Source organism: Dendropsophus ebraccatus, chromosome 15 (assembly GCF_027789765.1).
Source record: "Dendropsophus ebraccatus isolate aDenEbr1 chromosome 15, aDenEbr1.pat, whole genome shotgun sequence".
In the NCBI taxonomy this organism is placed as follows: Eukaryota; Metazoa; Chordata; class Amphibia; order Anura; family Hylidae; genus Dendropsophus; species Dendropsophus ebraccatus.
Genome location: NC_091468.1, coordinates 28,695,773 through 28,721,204, shown reverse-complemented (window position 1 = coordinate 28,721,204; position 25,432 = coordinate 28,695,773). Strand labels below are relative to the sequence as shown.

The 25,432-nt window shown below is 43.2% G+C and overlaps 1 protein-coding gene across 12 annotated transcripts in view; it reads right to left on the bottom strand.

Moving 5' to 3' along the window:
- AFDN (afadin, adherens junction formation factor) overlaps positions 1 to 25,432 on the bottom strand; it is a 111,792-nt gene that overhangs the window by 47,082 nt on the left and 39,278 nt on the right. For 7 of the 12 annotated variants that reach the window (XM_069955498.1, XM_069955502.1, XM_069955500.1 and 4 more), the window contains exons 10-22: positions 23,031 to 23,293; positions 20,504 to 20,555; positions 18,605 to 18,714; positions 17,231 to 17,292; positions 14,136 to 14,341; positions 11,235 to 11,255; positions 10,139 to 10,284; positions 8,342 to 8,436; positions 3,857 to 4,122; positions 3,578 to 3,721; positions 3,274 to 3,472; positions 2,165 to 2,268; positions 959 to 1,039 (exon numbers count right to left, since the gene is read on the bottom strand). In XM_069955498.1, coding sequence (XP_069811599.1) covers positions 959 to 1,039; positions 2,165 to 2,268; positions 3,274 to 3,472; positions 3,578 to 3,721; positions 3,857 to 4,122; positions 8,342 to 8,436; positions 10,139 to 10,284; positions 11,235 to 11,255; positions 14,136 to 14,341; positions 17,231 to 17,292; positions 18,605 to 18,714; positions 20,504 to 20,555; positions 23,031 to 23,293 — 1,749 coding nt within the window. The remainder of the gene's footprint in view (positions 1 to 958; positions 1,040 to 2,164; positions 2,269 to 3,273; positions 3,473 to 3,577; positions 3,722 to 3,856; positions 4,123 to 8,341; positions 8,437 to 10,138; positions 10,285 to 11,234; positions 11,256 to 14,135; positions 14,342 to 17,230; positions 17,293 to 18,604; positions 18,715 to 20,503; positions 20,556 to 23,030; positions 23,294 to 25,432) is intronic. The other 5 variants (XM_069955508.1, XM_069955507.1, XM_069955499.1 and 2 more) reach the window with 1 other exon arrangement.

Here is a 25,432-nt window from a genome sequence, read left to right as displayed (position 1 = left end):
TGAAGTTAAACAAAGTTTGGTGGCAGTAGTGGTGTTTTTAGATCTTTAGCCTTGATAACAGATTCATTGGCCTTCAAATTTATCGCTCTCTCTGGACATAAGGAGCACTTTAAGTGATGCTGTTATACCTGGCTACAGTGTACTTTAGACCAGGACCATGCAAACAGTTATACCATGCATATGAACCTGCTGATCGTTCCCGATAGCCTCTTACTGGTGCCAGTCTCCTGACTTGTAAGTGCCCCAGTTTATGTGTAATGCAATCTTATAAAAAATATGCATCTGCTCTGGGGGGCTGAGGAACATACACAATGCTCAGAACTAGTTAAATTGCATATTTTTATAAGACGGAATTACATAAAAAAAACTGGCACAAGTGTCAGGAGACCGGCGCCGGTAAGAGGAGGTTAGCGGCCACCGCTATGCATAACCCTGCTAATAGTTTTCCTTTAGTTCAACTTTTTCATTATCTATTAATATATGTTTCACTGGACACAATGGCTTAGTGGCTTGTACCACATGGGCCCTCTGGTTTATGATTTTAAAGGATTTTCATATTGACACGTTGACATGACTAATATTAGGAACACTTTGAGGACTGAATTTTATTTTAATAGTTTACTCTTAATAATGATGACCAGGCTTTGGCTGTCCAGGCATAATGAAGTTTGCAACAGCTGGAGAACCAAGGCTCCCTACCCCTGCCCTAGGCCATGTGCCCTCTCTATAATTCAGCTCTGTTTATCTCTATACTGTATACAAGAACTTAAAACAAAATTGCCCCAAAATATCATGCAATTACAGGAACTGCACTGTGATTTACAGGTGTTTAATATACCTACAGCCCATAGCGGCAGATGAAACGTTTGCTTAATAGAGTTGTTCTTAAAATATTTCTTAAAAAAATAAAATTGATATTATATTTTTTTAACCACTCACATGAAATGGAGTTGCTCACCTTTGCTGCTACGATGCTTAATCCCATGCCATTCTGTTTCTTTAAAGTCACAGTAATAATTTCAGGGTCTTTTCTTAGCGGCTAAAAGGGAAAAAACATGAAACTCAATTTAAGGTAAAATGGAAACGGTTATGCTATATCATTAGCTGGTTAATATATTAATGGAGTAACATTCACAGAAGTTGTTTCTTACTAGGATTGATGTTTTTTTTGGGAATGGTCAGTGCAGTTTTTAAGCCAAAGCCAGAAACGGATCTGATAAGGCAGGAAGTAGTAGCATAAGCTCTTCCTATGTAAAGGGGAATTCTTAAATCAACTGGTAAAGTTAAACAGGTTTGTAAATTACTTCTACTTAAAAAATCTCCAGTCTTCCAGTACTTAACAGCTGCTGCATGCCCTACAGGAAGTGGTGTATTCTTTCCAGTCTGAAACACTGCTCTTCGCTGCCATCTCTGTCCATGTCGGGAACTGTCCAGAGCAGTAGCAAATCCCAATAGAAAGTCTCTCCTATAGGGAGGACAGAGGTGGAAGCAGAGAACACTGTGTCAGACATGGAGGATAATCAGGCAGGTGTAAAGCACCCACCAGAATAGTGAGTGGACTGGACTATGAGCATAACTGCACTGTCAGAGGCATCATGGGAAGGGTTAGCTGCACTGCCAGGCGCATCACGGTTAACTGCCCTGCTAGGGGAATCATTGGGGGTTGACTTCAATACTAGGGGGAATCTTGGGGGTTTAACTACAATGCTAGAAGCATCGGGGAACAATATGTTGCCTTGCCCCAGGTGCTGCCAAACCACACTACGCCACTGCTGTGCACAGTATAACATTGAGTGTGGTGGCCGTGTAGTGTATGCCTCTCAAATGATTTTTATAAATGCCCAAATGGGCCTCAACATGAAAGAGGCTCCCCACCCTTGCTGTAGATAAAGTGGAAAAGGGGGAGAGCAATGCAGATAGCAGGCAGTGTACAGGCACAAGAATAGGGGTCACACAAGCAGAAGGTTAACACTGGGGTCATGTGACCACAAGTGAGACTGGCTGACAGCTTAGCCATTTCCGCTACAGACAGTACATAAGTCATAACCCTTAATGCAGTTAATCCATTTGAAGACTATTTTTAAATTTCAGAAATCCTTTAAAAACAAAATCCTATTGACAAAACCCTTTAAATAATATGTAAACATGAGTCCAGCAACTTTACCATGTCTGTATTTTCAGTCAGCAGATGACTGTCATAGTCAGCACCTTCAAAGTAAATGGTCCAAGTCCCAGGTGAACGTGTATGAGGGATAAGTCTACAGTAACCTGCAAGAGAAACGACAAAGATGAAAACTAAAAAGAATGCAGTGGCTGAACTGACTGAAAAAGTACATAGTTACATAGTTGAAGTGGTTGATAAAAGACACATGTCCATCAAAACATCAAGTAGAAACATGACAGTTTGTGGACGGCCCAGACTGACAATGTAATTGCTCTAGAACCCCCCTAAAGGCATGTAGACCAATGTTTACCTTATCACCATCCCCTCCACACCCTATATTTTTAAAGTTAGGTTAAACAGTATACAGAGGTTTACGTGTTCACTAAATACTAAGCATTTTGGTTTCTGGTGTGTTTTCTTATTCCACACATTAAAAGTCAAAATAACAAACATGAAACTGTACATATAAAACATTTTAGGAGAACAGCTCTTTTATGCAGTATGCTCTGGGCGTGGAGTCTCTTTTGGCAGTTTTCCCAGAGTCGTCTTAATAGGACGTACAGGACTTCTATTGCTTCAATCATTCTGTTGAGCCTTTCTGATATGCAGGAAAATGGGATTTGTGCTGCATCACCTTCCCTCGCCCTCCTGGCAACTTATAGGCAGCATGGATATATAACTGCCAATCAACAACTGGTGGGCAGAGTTTGCTGGTGCTCATGAATATCCAGGATAACTGAGCACATGCACATAGTTGAGAGGACTAAGGGGGTGATTTATTAAACTGGTGTAAAGTAGACCTGGCTCAGTTGCCCCTAGCAATCAATCAGATTCCCCTTTCCTCACAGATTTTTTTGAAATTGACAGGTGGAATCTGATTGGTTGCTAGGGGCAACTGAGTCAATTCTACTTCAAACCAGTTTAATAAATCTCCCCCTAATTGTCTATGTTATTCAGGGGGATCTCTCTGAATCAGCTGGACAGAACAATATCAGTGATACATCATTCTGTCCCACTTCTATTCAACTAGTTCATGCTACCTTTAGATAGAGCGGCATTAAACTACTGACAGAGTCTCTAAGAATATTGCTACTTTTGCTCATACACACCTCTTTGACAAAGCGGTTCCAAAAACTCCTGCAAACCATTTGGAATGTTTCGAACAACATCACAAGAGTAACCATCTTCAGGTAACAGGAAAGGTAGCTGTAAGTCTGGATCTTCCTCCAGCTGAACCTCTCGTCCATCACTGCGAGCCAGTTCATCGGCAGTGTTCTCAGCTACTGATCTGACACTCTCTATTAGCTCCTGTGGAGTAAGAACATTATTAGAAGGGATTTATAGCTCCTTATCTGCTGTATCGGTATTGGACCTAGAATCCTGAACATTCCCATTCTTTGATGCAATACTTACCGTAGGGATATAAGGTTCATCTGGGGCACAGTGATAGTTTGTCAGAAGAGCCTGAAGCTGCAAGGAGTTCAGCTTAAAGCAGGTATTGTTAATGTTCGGTATATCCTGGTGAGTGTACTTGTCCATGGTAAGAAGAGTTGTTGCCTATATAGAAAGGCATAAAACATGAGAATTTGTTAAACCAAAACAAATTTGTACTCAATCTTATTTGTGCATCAGAGGGTTAAAGTATGTCCAGAAATCCTTTGCATCATACAGGATAAAACCATTGTCCTTTACCTGAACTATTCTGCTAAGGTGACAGTCGGCAGCTAGCTCCAAGCCTTGCTTTTCAGCCCACGCCTCTATGTGAGCTAGCTGCTGACGAATGATGGCTCCCCAGTAGTGAGAACACAGGCCCGAGTCGGGGTCAGTCACCAGCCTGTTGAACAGCCACATATTGATGAAGTGGAATAGCTGAGAGAAGAGCTGGATGGTTAAAGCAGCATTCACCCGACACCGCCTCAGAAGAGACATTGCTCCCGTCAATGTGTGCAGAACATCATCTACAATGGACAAACAGAAAAATTAATTGTCAAATGCAATTAAGTCATTGTAAGTCAGACAAACAACCCCTTTAAAAATACAATCACCATGATGATCAGCTGACCACCCTAGGTCCCACTTTCAGCATCCCTGGTAAAAAGCTGATTCTTTTCAGGAAAGCCCCAGAAAAACCATCCATTACATGGATGCCATTAACTTGCATAGACATCTCTGATATACACGCTATAAGAGAGGCCCTCCATTCTTTCTCATAGAAGTCCCCTTTAAATGCAGCACACTCTGTGTATAACATAGGCTTCTCAATAGTACTTTAAACCCCATATAAAATACAGTTGTGGTCAGGCTTGGCACCCTCTGAATATTAAGTACGCCATGTAAAATGTCTTATAACAAAGTGTTATTAGTGAAGGCTAAGAACCCTCAATGACCTGATGTCAAAGTCAAGAGCCTATTACAATGTGTTGAGAAGAGGAGGGAAATTAATAAGAAAAGTCTATGAAACTTTGAAATGTGGTAAAGAAACCACATATAACATTCAAAGAACTTCAGGTTAAGCTGGAAACATCTGGAGCAATGGTTTCAACCCCTGCCATACACCACACACTAAACCAGGGCTCTTGTGGGTGAAGACCAAGGAGGACCCCACCACTTAAAGAAAACCATAAAAAGGGAGACTGAACTTTGCTAAAAGTTACATAGACCAACCACAAAACTTCTGGCAAGATGTTCAATGGATGCGGACACCAAACTAGAGCTTTTTGGCAATCTATACCAATGTTCTCTTTATAGGCAATGAAATAAAGCCTATAACGAAAACTAACTAAGTGCCTCTGCTTAGTCGCCTCGTTCCTGAGATCAGGCGCCTGCACCGAATATATGCGCATGTATCGTCGGTTAGCCATTGGGTCATGAATGTCAGCTATCCACTACAGGCCTGGGTTAACACCCAGCTTGTGACCAATCGTACTCCTGACCGCCACTCTCACTAAGTAGTACAGTCAGGAACCCAGCCTGTGACGCCAACTGGTCATATGTAGAGAAATCCACGGCACTCAGTATTATGAAGAAGTGATAGTTTATTTTACAGTGATAGACATAAAGTGTATACTCCGACCAATATAAAGTATTATGCAATGGAGACCATAAATAAAGCAAGCTTTCGGCCCTTCCTGGACCTTCCTCAGGCTAATGGATCTCGCAATCGTAAGACAAGTAGGAGTCTGGTGGACTCCACCAGACTCCTACTTGTCTTACGATTGCGAGATCCATTAGCCTGAGGAAGGTCCGGGAAGGGCCGAAAGCTTGCTTTATTTATGGTCTCCATTGCATAATACTTTATATTGGTCGGAGTATACACTTTATGTCTATCACTGTAAAATAAACTATCACTTCTGCATAATACTGAGTGCCGTGGATTTCTCTACATTTGAGTATACATGGTTGAAGAACCACAACCCACTGAGCACCAACCAGCGAGAGGTGTGCAGCACTGATCTAAATCTACATTGCCAACTGGTCATAGGCTGCACATTAAACCCTCCTGCAGTAAATCCCCCCCCCCCATATATCGTCACCTGATCTTCCAGCAGCAGGAATGACTGCACTCTGATCAGGAAAACTTGTATAATGACAGGTATTTTTTAAGTCAGTGATGGCTAACCTTAACACTCCAGCTGCAGCAAAACTACAATTCCCATCTTGAATGGGCAGTGAAAGCCATATCTTTGGTTGTGTAGTATTTCTGGAGTGTCAAGGTTAGCCATCACTGTTAAAGGGGTAGTGCGGCGGTAAAAAATTATTCACAGAATAACACACATTACAAAGTTATACAACTTTGTAATGTATGTTATGTCTGTGAATGGCCCCCTTCCCCGTGTCCCACCACCCCCACCCGTGTACCCGGAAGTGTAGTGCATTATACATACCTGATCCGTGCCGACACGCGTCCGCCATCTTGTGCCAAACGTCATCTTCGGCCGGCCGGCCCGAACACCTTCGATCTTCCCGAGTGCCGGCCGCGTCATCAGCTGCTCAGCCGCGATTGGCTGAGCATAACTGTGCTCGGCCAATCGCGGCTTAGTGTGTTATTCTGTGAATAATTTTTTACCGTCGCACTACCCCTTTAAGTAAACCCCCAGCATTGTACGATCATGCTGGATTTAGAGGCGCATGTCTCTTGATCAATCCGAATGCACCTAAGGGGGTCTGTGTGGGAGCATTACTAATCTATGAAAATTCTAAACAATTGCCAATTGTAGCCTTCTTCACATCAAATAATGCTTCCTCTGTGCCAAGCCTCACCCACTTGGCAGATGTCACCAACATTTAGAAAAAATCTGTGGTTTGCGACAAAATTATCAACATTTTGCTGTTCTGCACCAGACGCAGACTTTCATAATTTCTCCCTACTGCTCATTATATTGTACAAACTGGCACTGTTCTGTGGTTAGGATATGTCTGCAATGTTGTCAGTGTCAGATTATTCATAACTCAGGATTACCATGCTGAGCCAAACAGCAGTGGGTCATGAGCCACTAGTTGGGCACCCTGGTAATAAAGTGACCCCCTGACTGCCCACTGAGCTGATGGCACCGCTGGATAGATATAAATTAAAGCATTAATAACATACCTCTGCTGCCTAAACACTTTGTTTTGGCTGTGAATAGTGTCACAGAGGTGGAGCCCTATTGTTCTCTGGGCCCTAGTACCTAGGCCCTAACCATGCCATATGCCTACCCTCTGCATAATCATCCACGTACACTATGCATACAGCACAGTAAGGCATAGCAGTGCTAGGGCCCAAGAAGTAATAGACTTAAAGGTATGTTCTGAATAATTACATTGATAACTATCCGTGCCATCAGCTTTGTAAGCAGTCAGGGCGTCACAGATTCACTTTAAAGTGTCACTGTTGTTATAAGAATATGCAAAAGAAGAGCCCATGGAGCCTTCTGTCTCAAAACACAGGACCAGTCAGATATCCCTCTGGGAAGAACCCAGCCGGGAGGGGGCTCCTGTAGGGAAACCACCATATTAAGTGGCCCTATATGTAATGACAGGGTAAAAAACCAAAGCCAGGTATCCATCCACAGACAGCTGTTTCGGGCTGTTGTCCCTCATCAGTGTGGAGCAGGATTCTGGCTAGGTGGGAGAAATGCCTAGTAAAACTATTAGAGAAATAGATCGCTGATCTCAGGGAGACCAGCCAAATGATAACACTGCCAGTTAAAGCGTTCAATGCAGTAAAATCCTCCGGTGTGGTGCGTTGTAAGTGGCCCTATAAGTCAATGTAATGATAAGGGAAAAAACCAAGGCTAGGTATCCATCCACAGACAGCTGTTTCGGGGTGCGGTCAGGCAGGGGTTGACATTTTCCGCCGTATATGGTGAACCCCTGACAATCTTCTTAAAAGTCAGGAGTCGTCTTATACGCCCAGTCGCCTTATACGCCGGAAAATATGGTAATATGGTGGTTTTGGTGGTTTCCCTACAGGAGCCACCCCTTGGCTGGGTCGTTCCCGGAGGGATATCTGGCTTGTCCTGTGTTTTGAGATTCTTAAATGAGGCTCCACGGGCCTCTCCCTGAGATCAGCGATCTGTTTCTCTTATGGCTTTACTAGGCATTGCTCCCACCTAGCCAGATTCCTGCTCCATCCCAAAACAGCTGTCTGTGGATGGATACCTAGCCTTTTTTTTTCCTCTGGTCATTAAATTGACTTATAGGGCCACTTAATACGGTGGTTTTGGTGGTTTCCCTACAGGAGCAACCCCTTGGATGGGTCCTTCCAGGAGGGATATCTGGCTGGTTCTGTGTTTCGAGCCTCCACGTGCTATTCTTTTGCATACATGTTTCCCAGGGAGCAATGCACCTAGGATTTCATTGCATCGAGCGCTTTAAACGGCAGCCGGCAGTGTTATCGTTTGGCTGGTCTCCCTGAGATCAGCGATCTGTTTCTCTTATGACTGTTGTTATAAGTCTGACTGATCACGTGACACAGACGGGAGAGGAATGCGCTGAGCGCGGCCTTCTCCCGATCGGTTGCTGTCTGAACACTTAGACCAGGACGTATCAAAACTTGTGACATGTCTCTCTAACATGTCAAATTTTTTTTTTAAATGACCGTGACCCTTATGGAGTACATGGAAAGTGCAGTAAAAGCAATCAGCAGACGTCTCACTTTGAAAATATAAAATGTCTACTTTGGTACTTATTTCTAACCTATCTTAGGTCTTTGTGAGTGGTTTTCTTCTGGATCATCTAAAAACGTGGGCATGTAGTTGCTTAGTTCCAACTGCAAACAGTGCACCAAATATCTGAGAAAGAAGGGGAGAAAAATGTTTATTTTATATATAAGAGTGGAAGAATATTACATAAAAATGCCAACAGATCATTAAAGCTTGTGTCACCATTTGTAACAATGTCATATAAAGAATCACAGTATCCCAAAGCGGCACCCTTGAGATATTATTAGCTATAGTTAGACAGCTGAATACAGGAGCACAATCACATTTTACACATAGAAAAATAATTTAACAATGCTCCCTTATTCACAGTTATGGGATCTTGCGAGATCTCATGTTTTTCCCTTCTATACTGATGGGGTGTAAGGCTGGGTTCACACATAGGGGGAGATTTATAAAACTGGTGTAAAGTAGAACTGGCTCAGTTGCCCCTAGCAACCAATCAGCTTCCACCTTTCATTCCTCGCAGACTCTCTGGAAAATAAAAGGTGGACTCTGATTGGTTGCTAGGGGCAACTGAGCCAATTTCACCATGTTTGATAAATCTTCCCCATAGTGTAGTGGGCAGTATTTATTCCTCATTTTGGTCAGTCTTTCAGCCACTTTTAGGGGATTTAACTCTTTCACTGACAGCAGCCTGACAATCACTGGGAAGAGAGGCAGAACACCCTTTTCGGTCACACAGCTGTATGCAGCCCGTACCGTACTTTATTTTTTGGCCACCCGTATTACATATATGGTATATCATGGTTTGGCACCTTTTGGGCCAACAAGAGACAGCAGGCCTTACCTTGTAATATGCAGCCCTTATGTATCTAGGCTACTGATTCTCTGTAGCCACTTAAAGGGGTTGTCCCCATAGGCCTATAAATATGCCTGTAAAGTGTTCATACTTTTGTACATTTTTAGACATTTTGTTGAACTAATTTTCCTGATGAGATAGGCTTATAGTGGCTTATAGGGGCTGATAGTGTCTCTAAGGAGGTTCTCATGATGGAAGTGGAGATGGAAAGAAGGGTCCCAGAGATAACACATTCAGATTTTACTCAAGATGGCAACTAGGGTCAAATAACTGAAATAGTTTCAAGTATTGGTTCTTGAAATTTGTTTTCAAGTATTGGTAACCATTTCTTTACTTGGTTTGTTGCTTGTTGTGTTAGTATTGTAAAGTGTGATCATTTATATTAAACTCTGGAATCCAGAGCTTGTACCTTCTACATTCTCTTCAAGGGGGGTTGTCTCTATCCCTGTGAGAGGCAGATAAAGATTTGATTGGGCATAAAGAGAGAAGAAAGGTCTTTTAACATGGCCAGATAGCTTTAGTATGTACATTTGCTTTAAGCTTTGGCGCTATTCCTCACCATGGAAGTAAGTGACTGGCTTTTGATAAATACACCATCTGAGACATCAGCATGTGGAATTTAAAGGGACGGGCACGGGGGGTGACAGGCTCCCGACCCCCCGCTACAGCCCCCTATACTCACCTGATCCCGCCGGGTCCCGCTTCTGGATCCGGTCGGGTCACGGAGATCTCAGCCGCTGCAGCCCGGCGCGCGCTGAGAGAGGAGTCCAACGCTCATAGAGAATGACAGGAGAGTCCAGCGCTCCGTCATTCTCTATGAGCGTTGGACTCATCTGTCAGCGCGCGCGCCGGGCTGCAGCAGCTGAGATCTCCGTGACCCGACCGGATCCAGAAGCGGGACCCGGCGGGATCAGGTGAGTATAGGGGGCTGTAGCGGGGGGAGGTTCCCTTTAAAGCAAAAATAATTCTTACTTGAAAGCCATCTGAACCAAGTGTGCCAACACATCCTGAGCATCCAAGGTGACTCGGCTGAGATCCTTGTCTTGCTTTATAAAGTTAAGTAACTCCGATGCATTCGCCATCCAGAATGCAAGTGCTCCAGCAATATTTTTTTGCTTCTGCATAAAAAAAAATAAAAAAAGGGGGGAAAAAAAAAATAATAAAGGCAAATATTTACAAGGAGAATCCTAACAGTTCCCATCCTTTTACCTGAGAGAAAGGTTCCCACCGACCAACCAGTACCGCAACATGCGCTAATTACCAGAAGACGCTTTGGTTTGAACCTTTATAGATGAATAGTTCACAATGTAATCTGCACACGAGGTGGGAGTGAACAACAAATGGATCTGGTAACTAGAGCATGTGCGCCCAAGCACAGAAGTAACCCCCACCTTCTAGACTATGTTCACACATGTATTTTAAGGCATAAACACTTCTAAAATACATAATACATGCATTTTACATGTAAATTATAGCGACTTTTTTTTAAACCTATTTAAAGTGGATTTTTTTACTTAATTTTTTTTAAGATAGAATGAGCATAATATAGACCTAAAAGCTGTAATGTGTCATTTCTGTAATGTAATTCTGTAATTTCTCGAATGGGAAACACATTACAGACATTAACAGTGTATTTTGAAGTGCACTACAAGGGTTTTATGCTTCACAATACACCATGTGAACATAGCCTTAAGCTGCAATCTGCTGAGCCGCCAATATCCGGTACTGGTTTGTCAAACTTCTCAACCAAAAGAATGCTGGGTTGGGTTAGATGAGACCCAAGAAATAGAAAGGGGAAAACATGAAGGGTGTATAAAAAAAAAACAAAAAACTGGTTGTATTATATCCACATTGAAGTGCATTAAGCAGAGTATTATGGGATGCCAAAAAAATAAAATCACAGTCATAAAAGAATTTTTAGTACAGCACAAGCCCAGTCGCTGAATGAGTGTTATGAACTGTTCAGCTCAGCCATTGTAAAAGGAGAATATTGTACTCGTATATGAAAGCAGCATGAGACTGCGCTAAGCTGAAGGAGTTGGGATTGCCTCCCATTGCCATATCCTACCTGGTCCCCCTGGTCTACTTCCTGATGAGGAAATCAAGCAAAACAGAGAAAGAAACGCGTAAACAAATATTGCAGACCAGATATGTATATGTATATGTATAGCGGAGAAGGCAAAAGGTCATCATGATCCTATAAGGTCACGTTCTGTTTACACATTGTAGGAGACCTCAAACAAGACCCCAATGGACCCCATTATAAGTCAGTGGGGCAAGTCATTGCATGATGGATCCAATACAGCCCCATGGCTTGTGTGATGAACAGAAAACATGACTTGAGTGGGAACAGAGACTTGCCTAATAAAAGTTATAAATGCTACCTTTAGAGAGGAGTGAACCTCAAACATGCGTGGGTTTGCTATTTGATCAGTGGCTAAAGAAATTAGATGCAGCCCTAAGGCTGCCTAGAAAACATGGGTACAGCCATAGGCTGCACCTACCAGGCCGCCCTAGGGAGTTATCCAACTTCTTCAGCCACTGATAATTAAATACAGAGAGATGGGGTTTGGACAAACTTAAGCATGCTCGAGGTTCACTCATCTCTAGCTATATCTTACAGCGCTTTGTTACAGTCTCCGTTTTCCCCAACACTCCTAGTACAGTACAAGATGGAAAAATCCCTTAGTTATCAAGAATATTTTTGCATTTTTTTCCTCCTTGCCTTCCAAGGGCCATAACCCTTTTGTTTTTTTAATTCACAAACAAAGCTTTGTGGCTTCTCAAGAGTTATGCTTCCGGCACCGGACAGAAGTCGGATTCCTACACTTTCAGTCAAGTGTCGCAGTGATCATAAAAAGAGTCATACTGTTGGTCACCAAGGGGTTACTAGGTTATTGCTCACTGCCATGCCGGCTGTCTTAACAGCTTTTGATACGGAGATCAAGACAAAAAATGTTCACATTTTTACAAATATTAATCCCCCAATTATCATAATATGGTCTATGCAAAGAAAAGCTTAAAGGGTTTATCCAGGATTAGAAGCACAACAGCTACTTTCTTGCAAAAACAGCATTGCCCCTGTTCAAGTGGTCTGCAGTATTTCAATTCACTTTAGTTTTAAATATTTGCTTTTTCTGGGTTTAGGAGTCCAGTGGGCGGTCCTGATGACCATCACCATATGAATTCTCATACAAAGCCACTGTCGGAAGTCTAGCGGGTCAGAACACCTGCTAGAATTCAAGCGTAGAATGAGCAGCAATTGAAACTACAAACTAAGGGTCTATTTACACAGAAAGATTATCTGACAGATTATCTGCCAAAGACTTAAAGCCAAACCCAGCAATGGATTTGAAAAAAGAGGAGAAATATTAGGCTTTCCTTTACGACCGGATCTCTGTTTATAGTCTGTTCCAGGCTTTGGCTTCAAATCTTTGGCAGATAATCTGTCAGATAAGCTTTATGTGTAAATGGACCCTAAGCCAACTGTACTATCTATAAAGATACACAAATTCATAGATAATAAATGCATTAGTTTTTTTTTAGTGTTAGTGTGCAGTTACAAAGTGCAGGGTTTGTTGCTTTGACAGAAAAAAAAAAAAAAAAAAAAGGGGGGGGGAGAGAGAATGAGTTGCGGCAGGGGACGAACTGCTAGCTCTAGGTCGAATATTCTTTTATGCGTGTATTCTTTTCTGTGTGTATAAAGGCAACAATCAAACGTTTAACAAAAATTAGTTGGTTGAGGGCATCCTTAGAGCTGAATAATCATTGGCAAATCTTTTGGTGTATGTACAGATCCTTCATTTGACTGGATGAAGGGGAGTCTAGATTATACAAACGATCGTAAGAACGATCGGAACTAACGACAATTGTTTTATGTATTATAGTAAACAATTTTAGGCCGTTAATCGAAAAAAAAAAAAAAAACCACTGCTGCATCTTTTACGACCATTAGACAACATCAGGAACGTGAGACATACTTCTCATACTGTTACAGATTATGATCGCTTGGTTTAATAGCTAGTGTTAAAAGGTAATGATCAGCCAACATGCACGATGCACTGAACCTTGTTGAAAAAAATGACAACAATGATGACGGCAGTCTGCCGGCCGTCGCTACGTGTAATGGGAGCAGTGTCAGCAGACTGCCGCTATCTTATACGGGTTTCCCGGACAATCTTTAAGCCTTTAGCTCCCTGTGACCCCCCTGCTCTTACCCGCTCGCTGTCGTCAAATGTAATAGCGCTGGCAGCGAGTGGGAAACGAAGAGCAAGCAAATGCTCATCTGACAGGTTAGAGCTCGCTTACTCCTCCAGATCGGCCCGTGTAATAGGGCCTTTACTCTCCCAGTTCCCATTTTCCTATGTCCAACATCACCAAAGCCTAGGAAGCTATAACTATGGGGGTATAAAATGATGAGATTGCAATTGGGGAATTGAAGGAGGGGGGAAAAAAACAAAACAGGTGAAAATTTTCTGTTGAGAAGGGCAAAAAGGATTCCAAACAAAGTAGACACAAAACAAGCCAAAAACAAAACAAAACTGGGATTATACTTACTCAACCTTATTTTTCTCACACATCAGTTTCAAGAGCCGACTATCTGCTGCCTGACAGCTACCATTGTAATCAATGCTATACACATCATGTGTCAGCTGTCTTAATGTTATAGCTGATCGATGTATAATACACACATTGGCATAGGCATATGAAAGAACAGAAGCAAATAACACATTTACATTCAGATAGATAGGTAGATGTCAAGTAAGCAGCACTCCTCCAGATGGTATATTTGGGTGCTAGCAGGTTAGTCTTGACCATGGACCACAGCTATATCCACACAATACCAGTGGCAATGTTTGGGTGGAGATAAATAGAGATAAATAGATAGATAGACAGACAGGCAGACAGACAGACATTGACAGACAGATTGTTGCCAGTGGTAGAAGTAATAAATAAGTAAATGACTCACCTGTATAACACCTTCCATCATGCTAACCATCTTGTTCACAATGGCAATAACCTTGTGAGTACGTTCAGCAGCACTGAGGTCCGGTCTGTACTGATTGGACAATACATACCGGCAGGTCATGTACAAGACATACGTTGGTGATAGTTTGAAGTGCACTGTCGAACTATTGGTATAGTTAATAATGGCAGAAAGAAATGCATCTTCAGCTAAAACAGGGGAGGAAAAAAAACAAATAATAATAATAAATAAAACCACCACCAACAACAGACAAACACTTTCAAACATTGTATCTAAATAAGTAAAGGTGTAGGTCTTTATTAAAGGGGTTATCCAGCCTGGGGGCACTTTTTTGGGGGGACTGGGGAGGAGGTGGCTGAAATAAGACGTCCACTTACCTCCCCGGTTCCAGCGGCGGGTCCCACATCACGGCGCCGTGATGCGGGACCCGTCGCTGGAACCCGGGGAGGTAAATGGAGGTCTTATTTCAGCCACCTCCTCCCCGGTCCCCCCAAAAAAGTGCCCCCAGGCTGCATAACCCCTTTAAGCTTACCAATTGAAACCAATAAAAAGAGAAATAAGCTACACATTCCTTTAGGGCCCGGGCATTGTAAGCTAAATTGGCACTCGCTTACAGAGCTTATACACGGTTCAAAACTCATGTGGAAGAGCTGTACGGATATTGTTAGCAATGTCCATGCAGCCCTTGCTTTGGTGTAAAATAATAAAGATTATACTTACCTATCCAGGCTCCCCTGGGGTCCTTCAGCCTTGTTCCTGGGTTTCCCACTTATTACAGCCAGCTAGAGAACTTCTGATCCTGTTTCTGAAGTGACAGGCCGCTCAGTCAATCACTTGCTGAGATGGGACAACATCAAGGCCAGTGATTGGCTGAGCGGCCTGTAACTTCACAGACGTGTCCCGAAGTGCTAGAAAACACAGTAACAAGGCAGCAGGACATTGGGAGGCCTGGACAGCTAAGTTTCCTAAAAATGCGCTGACCCGTTTCACTTCTCTTATTGGCGTTTGGATCCATGCATCTCTTCCCCTCCCCTCCCTTACCTATCCAAGTTTAATACAAAGTTTATTGCAGTGGACTCTCAAACTCTGGAGGGTCTCTATTCTCTCTCACCTAAGGGCTAATTCACACATGAGTTGTTCTGTCCGCAATTGCGGGCACACAATTGTGGACAGAACATGAAACCAATGTTATCCTATGGCCCCGTTCACACGTCCGTACATGTATACGGGGCAGCGATCCGTGCCGCAAAAAAACCCGGACATGTTGTAATGCGGTTGTGTGAATGTGGCCTAAGACTAGCTGAAAATCACATATCCACCACTGATGGCAGATTTCTTGGATTTGCCTCTTATAGCGAATCTTTTGGACTGCGTCCTAATACAATATCCTATCAAGTCTGTTCTGCCATGAACACTTGGTCTGCCCCTGAGATCTGTTTCTGTCTTCCACTGCTCCCTCCCTTTCTTCCCTTCTCCCCCTCCCTACCCTTTTGCTGATATGTTGTAATGATGTGCCAATAATCGTTTCTTCGGCTGATCGTTGTCTTATTACATGGAGCAATATCAGCTTGAATCGGCCTGATTAGGCAGATAATAGCTCTAAGTAATAGAGTCCTTAGGATTTGTCTACAATGGTCACTTACACAGTCTGCTATAAGGACATATAAACATATATAAATCTTACAGCAGCTACAGTCCAAGCAACAATGGCGGAAATTTAGCAACACCGGTGTATATGTACTGAAGCCTTCTCACCCATGGCAGATTTATTCAGAGGTGCATGGCTGTCTATATATCTGGAGTACCCAAGAATCTATCGCAGCTCAGAGAGGCCACTTTCAGTGATTTAAGGTCAGCATTAGAGATGAGCGAACCTCGAGCATGCTTGAGTCCATCTGAACCCGAACTTTCAGCATTTGATTACCAATGGCTGCTGAAGTTGGATAAAGCCCTAAGGCTATCAGGAAAACATGGATATAGTCATTGGCTGTATCCATGTTTTCCAGACAACCTTAGAGCTTTATCCAAGTTCAGCAGCCCCAGCTAATCAAATACCGATCGGGTTCGGATGGACTTGAACCCGAACCCGGTTCGCTCATCTCTAGTCAGCATTTAGTTTTTGCTACAATAGCTCTTCTGTGGGACATGGCAAAACAGATTCTTGGGTGAGGTCTTTGCTTGCACAATGGTTTGTGAATTTTTTTCGTATCTGTGCCGAGTGCACGTTTGATAAATCCCACCATAATTTCTTGGAAAGGACTTTGCAGTCAAATCTAGCTTTCTGACAAGATTTTGGACAAACTGTAGCCAAAAGTGATGACTGCACTGTGAGAACAAATCTCCAAATTCAAACTTTGTACATTGATAAACTTTTTAAAATACACATTAAATAAGTTCTTCAGCAATTTTTTTTGTTCAAATAAACTGGCCTTAGAAAATGTGTAATTTACTTCTATATAAAAATCTCTAGTCTTCCAGTACTTAGCAGCTGCTATATGTCCCGCAAGAAGGGATGTATTCTTTTTAGCCTGACACAGTGCTCTCTGCTGCCACCTCTGTCCATGTCAGGAACTGTCCAGAGCAGTAGCAAATCCCCATAGAAAACCACTCCTGTCCTGACATGGACAGAGGTGGCAGCAGAGAGCACTGTGTCATGGAAACAATACACCATTTCCTGCAGGACATGCAGCAGCTGATAAGTACTAAAACACAGGAAATTTTTAAATACAAGTTAAAAATCTGTATAACTTTCTGACACCAGTTAATTTTAAACAAAACAAAATCTATGAAGTACCCCTTTAAGTTATTCATCACATGGCACAGCTTTGTCAGATGCAAATCCATCATGGCTTTTTCAGACAATTCGCAATAGAAAATTTAAGTGGAGACCCAGGTCTCTGCCTCGGATCAGCACAACTGTAACTCAATAAAGCTAATCTGCAACTTTTCCATGTAGAAACAATAGCAATAATTTACATGTTGCTGTAACAGTGTGGTCACCACTGATTCCTTGTTCTAGCTCTCTAAATTTTGCTCTAAACAAGTGATTTGAAGTTTGAAATCAGGAGAGTACTTACAGTTTTCTCTAAATTCAATGCTTGCAGGCAGTACATGATCTGATCCATGTGACTCTGGAGTTCTACAAAACAAAAACATGTGGTAAGAAAAATTTGTGGAAAAAATAAAGTCCAGACCAGCGCTCAGTGATAAGGACCGCTCCAGGGAAATCATTGTTCATAGTTTAGATAAACTGTGGTGATTCTGAAATTCCCAGAAGAGAATAGAAGTTAAAAGTGTTATAACTAAAGCTGTATCCTGGAGTCTGATGGCCACACCACCCACATGTATAATTGATGGTGTCTTTGTATCTGCAGGAACTCAACACCAATCTAGCAGCTGCTGTTACAGATCCAAAGGGATGACTATCGAATGCAAGCGTAGCGGTTGCCATGTGTTTATGGTCATTATACAGACCTCTATCAGGTAGGAAAAAAGCAGGTTAACAAAATATATGTAGCACAAATAGACACAAAATCTCTGCCCCCACCCATTTCTCCCCTGCCGCTGTTACCGGCTTCTAACAATGGCAGAGGACAGAGCTACGGACTTCAGATTATGATCACATAGGATCAAGTCTAAAAACGACCTAGGCACTGGTGCATCACTGATGCATCAAAGGGAAAAAGCGAAAAAAAAAAAAAAAAAAAAAGGTAGGTCAATGATCAAAATCCAGGAGGGAAAACCAGCCATAGCGCGTTTTCCAGTTCTCCCTAGGGCTGCATCCAGCTTCTTCAGCCACCAGTAATCAAATGCTGAAAGATGGAGCATGCTCCAGGTGAGCTCATCTCTAGTGATGTGTAGTGAAAACGAAATATCAGCTTATTGTTGTCGCTCTAGTAACCAATCTGAAGTGTTTCAATTTGTATACAGATAGCTACTAAAAGGGTGGTAATGTAAATCTGATCAATACTGTACATAATTACTGTATAGAATTTTCTCATACGCTCCCTGGTAATGAAATAACATGTTTTACAGTTATATAGATTTGTAATTTACTTTTACATAAAAATCTCCAGTCTACCAGTACTTATCAGCTGCTGTATGTTCTGAAGGAAGTGGTGTACTCTTTCCAGTCTGACACAGTGCTCTCTGCTGCCACCTCTGTCCATATCAGGAACTGTCCAGAGCAGTAGCAAATTCCCATAGAAAACCTCTCCTGCTCTGGACAGTTCCTGACATGGACAGAGGTGGCAACAGAGAGCACTGTCAGTCTGGAAAGAATACACCACTTTCTGCAGGACATACAGCAGCTGATAAGTACTGGAAGACTGGAGATTTTTAAACAGAGTTGCAAATTTGTGTAACTTTTACCACTAATTGATAAAAAAAAATTTCCTCTAAAGTGTCCCTTAAATAATCTGCACTCTGCTCTGTTTCTTTTGCATCTTTACCTTCCATCCAGTCCTCGATATTCCTGTTGTTTATCTTGTCGAATGATTGGTTTTACCATGCCACGTTCTGCAGTGCCTGGCATCCTATCACTATCCACCTTACCGATGACCTTCAATGATGAAAACACATACATAGGCTTATTATATTATTATTATTATTATTATACTATTATTGTTTAGTTATCTCAATATGTTCCAATTAAAGAACCACAATATTTGATCAAAAATGCTTTAATTTTTTTGCCTTTTTGCTATTTTAGCATCTCTTTCTTTAAAGGGAACCAAACAGCAGGATTTTGCTGATATGTTAACCAGAAGCACAGTATAGATCTACAGTGCAGCTCACGGAGCATACCAGCCTTTACATCAGGGAAAGATGTTTTATTCCAGTGCGCGAGGCCGGGAGAGGGGCGGCAACTAGTCATCTGGGCTTGGAGCTGCAATCCTTTCTGACTGTCAATTATCCCCGCACCATGCACTGACAGACAGGGAGCAGTGCAGCTCCCCACCCAGATGACTAGTTGCCTCCCCTCTATCGGCCTTGCGCACTGGAATAAAACATTTTTCCCCCTTTGTAAAACTACTGCTGCAGACGCGGCTGGTATGCTCCACGAGCTGCACAGTAGATCTATACTGTGCTTCTGGGGACCATATCAGGCCTCTAAATGTATGCGGAATATCACAAATTAGCATTAGGCTCCGTGCACACAGAGCAAAAGTGGCGGAATTCTCAGTCGCAGAATGCCGGCAGCCTCCCTGTCAAAATGACACTATATGGGAGGCTCGCACACCCCCTCTCCCCAGGCTGAAAAATAAATCTGTTCATTCTTCAGCGTGGAGAAAAGAGGCGCACGAGCCTCCTATAGGCTGTTATTGTGACAGTGAGGCTGGCGGTATTCCACTGCGGAATCCGGCCACTTTTGCTCCGTGTGCACGGAGCCTTAGTCACTCTCTACAAAAGCCTAACTTTAAACTTAACACTCCAGCCATTTTTCCTTTTGAGCCCCTTGGCTTCTGAAATCCATAACTTACTTTTCTATCTATAGAGCCAGATGAGGGCTTGTCTACTAGCATCCTACATCTTTAGATACTTGATTGCTCTGCTATATTTTCTCCTGCCATACAGCTGGATGAAAAACATCTAGAATGTAATGGTGAGGAGGGAGATTGTTTTAGAGGTCACATGAGGTCAGCAGGTGATCCCCTAAGGGTGTGCAGTGTCCCACTACGTGTTATTTATTCCTCCTCGTTGTTAGACAATATACACCCAAGAGTATCTTATGCACAGTATCTTATTTGTATTAACAAAATGATGGTTACTAGTGGTTAATTTATGTCAAGACCAAGTGATCTGCACACAAAACAACAGAATTTGGGTATGTTCACACTGAGTAAAAGAGGTATAATTCCGCGGCCAAACTCTCAATGCCTCAATGTATCATATCATCTCAATGCGAGAGCATGCGCTGCTCCACAGCCGCCACTCTCCGCTCAGAGAAGTGACACGTAGAGCGGCGGCAGCGGAGGAGCCCGCACCCTCTCATTCACTCACTTTCTGCCATACCGCAGCAAGTTTGTGAACTGCCCTTTATTTAGATGGATAAAGAGAAACCGCTTCCGTTTGCTATAAACACCCTGCATCTGGTACTGCCTCTCTGCACATCACCTATCAGACACTTCAAGTTCCATTACAAGCCACAAAAGGGCAGATTGGGGGGGGGGGGGGGATAAAAATCCCCCAGAAATCTTTAAAAATATGTGCTATAAAAACTTAACTTAAACAGCATTTTCCCAGGACACATTCCCTTTAAAGTAAACATTCTTTTTACCTGCGGATACAGAGAAGGAAGCCCCCAGCAGGCTATTACTTTAAACACCTATAACAGAAAATAGCAATACCTTATTTGATTGCAGTGACGGTCCATCCATTCCAAATGCAGTCTCATGAACTCTGAAGGTTAACACCAGAAAGGTAAAGAGTTAAAATAAAGTTAGCTTTTTTTTCCATTCAGTGTATTTTAAACTATTAGGAACTATTAGCATTGGATTTTATATACATCTTTCTATCATTCAAAAGCCAATAAATCGTGGGTCCCTGTATTTGAGATATAGAGCTCAAGAAGCCCATCAAAAGCAAAAGGCCCAGATTTACTAAAGTCATTCCGGTCAACTGGTTACAAGGAAGATGTACCGCGGCTTGAATGTTGTCAGTGGCCGCTGGACTCTCAGTGCGCCTGAGTCCAGCGGCCAATGACAATGTGCAAGCCGCGGTACATGTTCCTTCCTTGTAACCAGTTGACCGGAATAAAAAAGCCAGATTATGCCACAAGTCTAATAAGACAACTACTGTTACTTGTAACTTTAGGCTGTATTGTTTTTTTTTACGATTCCAAAGAGCTTTATTGAAATATCAGCGTTATACATCAAAGGGTGCAAACAGTGGCGAACTATAAAACAGTAGACAAAGCAACAGGGACGCGCTGCAAGCGCAACACTTGACCAGAGTCGTGGTCTAATAAGAGTTGCTATACACAATGTAATACAGTGTAAAACAATAAGCCATATGTAAGTGCTAAGTCAGAAAGCGCCAAATCGTTGGCTCGCCAATTGTGTTACTGAAGATCATAACTATAAAGGCAGGGTAGCAGACTGCAGTGGGAAGCAGAAGTGGGGAAAAAGTGGAGGAATAAAGAATAGAAAAGGGAAAGTAGAGGGGGAAGTCTTAGGGAGGGGGGGGGGGGGGGGGGGGAGAGGGGTGATAGGGCCTAGCAGGTGAGGGAGCGGTATTGTGGAGAGGAGAGAAAGGAGAGCCAGGGGCCCCATGTGGCAGTATGTTTAGAGGAGTCAGTAGGGGATGAAGCCAATAAGTCCTCCATGTGTTGTATGTGGGTAACTTCCGCAAACCACTCCCCCAGGGTCGGCGGGTCCACAGACCTCCAGTGTCTGGGGATAATGGTTTTAGCAGCCTTCAGTAAGTGGCGTGCCAGAGACTTTTTGAATTTAGATTGAGTCATGGGGAACATAAAGAGCAAGGCAGCCTCAGGTGTATGGGGTACCTGCACACCGGTGACGTCTGCAATAGTTTTGAGCACCACGGACCAGAGGGGCGCAAGACGGGGGCAACCCCACCAAATGTGTGTCATAGTGCCCTCTCCCACCCCACAGCGCCAGCAGGTATCGGGGACCGAGGGGTACCAACTGTGGAGGGATGTAGGGACCCTATACCACCGAGTCAAGATCTTATAGCAAGTTTCTTGTGCTTTGGTGGCAATTGTAGCTTTGTGGGTTAGGAAGAAGCACTTGGCCCACTGGGGCTCCGTAAACTGCTTCCCCAGCTCTGACTCCCATGCCGTGCAGAAATGGGGTAGAGCTTGCGATCGGGCAGAGACCATCAGCCCATAGATAATGGAAATGGCATGCGGGGGGCCCGTGTTGGAGAGGCAGAGTTTTTCAAAGTCCGTGGTGGGTCGGTGCAGCTGTTTGCCCCGTGAGACGGTCTGGTGGAAGTGGCGTAGCTGAAGATGCTCAAAGGGAGCCCGTCTGGAGGGGGAGGCCTCTCCTAAGATAGCAGCAAGGGGTTTTAGAGAGCCGCCAGCGAGGACGTGACAAAAACGTAGGGGACGGGGTTTGGAGTGGCCAAGGAAAGGGGCAGACGAAGCAGCCGGCGCAAAGAGCGGGTGGTCAGTAACGGGGAGAAGCGGACCCGTCCGGTCCACCAAGGATTCCTCCGGGCGTGTTGAAGAGAGAATGGCAAGAGTATGTCGCGAGGAGAAGGAAAGTGTTAGCGGGTCCGACGGGGACCAGGTCCAGGGGAGAGTAGAGAGGGCCTTGGGGCAAATGTCCTTAGGCTGTATTGTTTTAATGTCGTTTCTCATGTTTACCTACTAGTGTGATCTGTTGTACTTGATATTTATGCTCTCCCCTTTCTTTCCCTTGCCCCCTCCCCCTCCCTTTGGGAAAAGGGTGGGTTTGGCGGGTGATCCCAACAGGTCATACATTAAAGGGGTACTCCGGCAAAATTTTGTTTCTTGCAAATCAGCTGCTGTTAGAAAGTTATATAAACTTGTAATTTACTTATATTTAAATATCTCAAGTCTTCACCAGCTGCTGTATGTCCTGTAGGAAGTGGTGTATTTTTTTAGTCTAATACAGTGTTCTTTACTGCCACCTCTGTCCATGTCAGGAACTGTCCAGAGCAGTAGCAAATCCCCATAAAAAACCTCTGTGTCAGACAGGAAAGAATAAACCACTTCCTGCAGGACACACAGCAGCTGATAAGTACTGAAAGACTGAAGATTTTTAAATAGAAGTATATTACAAATATGTATAAATTTCTGACAAGAGTTGATATGAAAGAAAAAAAAAACTTTGCCAGAGTATTTAAGGGTGTTACAGTCAATAATCCATTGGTATTTCACCAACTTACCCAGACTTATTTCTTTGTCCTCTAACCATCTGTCCAGCATCTGAAGGAGTCTTACCCAGTGACTGGTCATGACTGGGATCCACAAATTTAAAAACATGTGAGGACCCAAACTGCAATTTCACACCACTGTGTAACATGGTAGTTTCAGAGATGCGTTGACCATCAACGTATGTATCCGCATCAACACTTCTGGGAGTCACTGTCACTATACCATCCATATTTGTAAGGTCACAGTGATGGGGCTGTATGCCGGGTCCAAACAACTGTGGTACAAAAGGCAAAAATCCCCACAATAAATTAAAACAGTCAAACTCAAGGCATCAAATCCTGACTTTATCTTTCTATTTCATTTTTTATATCTCCTGGCTATGAGCGTGAGAAAACATTCATGGAACTCCACAAGTTTGACCATTATGACTTCCATCCTGCATTGTTAACCAGTTTTCCCCCACTGTCGTTTAAATTTTTTTTTTTTTTTTGCAGAGATCAATAGTACAGGTGATTTTAAGAAAATTTGTAATTGGGTTTATTAGCCGAAAAATGCATTTTTATCATGAAAAAGTTTGAAGCTCTCCCCCATCTTCATTGTTCTCCTATGGAGAGGGGAGGGGCGGAGGGAGATGAGGCACCAAAACAGGACAATAGAGAGTTAATTTACAGCTACATCACCGGGCTATCTCCTCTGACGTCAGCACTGACTTCTGAATACCTATTTCACATTGTGTAATGCTTTGCTCTCTGCTGCCAATCTCTCTCTCTCTCCTCCCTCCTCCCCCCTCCCCTCTTCATAGCACAGACAGGGTCGACTGATGTAGAAGAGATTTCCTGATAATGAGCAGTGGATGAGAGGACCTGTGGAAAGGCTTTTTGAATGCAGATAATGGCATATTTGCCTAATAAACCCAATTACAAAGTTTCTTAAAATCGCCTGGACTATTGATTTCTGCAAAAAAAATTTAAACAGTGACTCTTTAAAGTACATGAACATTAAGTGGATCTGCTGCAGATTTTCATTGTAGAAATCCAAACCAAATCCACAGTGGATGACAAGTGGGGACTTTAAAATCTGCAGCATAGCCTTATCACTCATGTAAGCTGATGGCCCTATCTAGGGTATCTACAAAAGTTGTAACTTTTTTTTTTCCTCTTAGGCCATGACACTGTGACCTTGTTCTCCATTATTCTTCTGTCTTATATTTTATCTCTATGTACTATTGCCTTGTTTTCAAAGCACTAATATATTTGTATATGTCTTAATGCTGAATAAAATATTTGTTAAAAAAAAAAAAAATCTGCAGCATGACAACTTATGTTGTACATTTTCCTTAATGTAATCAAGGGGGAATCGAGATTGAGGCACTGCAGGAGGCGGCAGGGGTGTTCTGTTACTGTTCTTGGCTTCCCGATCAGTGTATACACAGCATTCAATGAGCATTGTATATACAGCTCAGTAGGCAGCCATAAGGGCCCTATTCCACAGGAACGATAATCGTCCTAATTCGGCCGATTATCGTCCAGTGAAATAGAGAGAACGATCAGCCGATTATCATGTCATCGGCTGATCGTTCATTTAGGGCCACACCTAAAATCATTGCTCCCCCACTGCGCTTCGCTACGGTGGAATAGAGGTGCGTGGCGGGCGGCCGACGATTTGAGAAGCGCAGCATATATTAACTGCAGGGCTTCTCCTCCGCTCTATCTTCCTCCCCGGGTCCCGCGCGCTCTAGCTTCAGAATGGCCTGGCAGCTGACTAAGCGCACAGCCAATCACAGGCCCCGGCCATGTGACAGGCCATGCTAGAGCGCGCGGGACCCGGGGAGGAAGATAGAGTGCAGGAGAAGACCTGACAGGTAATGTATGCTGCAAGGGTTGCAAGGACAAAGGTAACGATGTCCCTGCAGCCCTCGCTCAACAATCGGGCCGTGGAATAGGAATCTAGCAGATCGGCGCTCGTTTACATCGTTGATCGGGCCCTGCTTGGCCCGTGGAATAGGACCCTAAGGCTTACTGCTTGCTGTCTGTCAGCAGGTGATTGCTGAGGATCAGGTAGCTGCTGTAGAGAGCCCAGGGCTCGTCTATAAATTAGCCCCAAATAAATAAGAAAATGTAAAAATGTGACATTAAAATCCAAACTATTGTCAGATTAGAAGTATCTAAACCGCTGACATGTCTCTATTGCGCACAGGGCAGGGAGGATGAAGGCAAGTTCATCCTCAGTGCCATTTACCTGCTATTAGGAGTTTACCTTGAATGCTAATTAAGCTAGGGTCACACTGGTGTTATTCTCTCCGCTAGAGTGAGCGAAACGTATGCCGGGCTGTTGTGTCAGACGGGGGGTAAGATTTTAGTGTGGAGTTTTAATGCTGACTTTCCCTTTTCCTTGTATGGTTGTATATGGATGG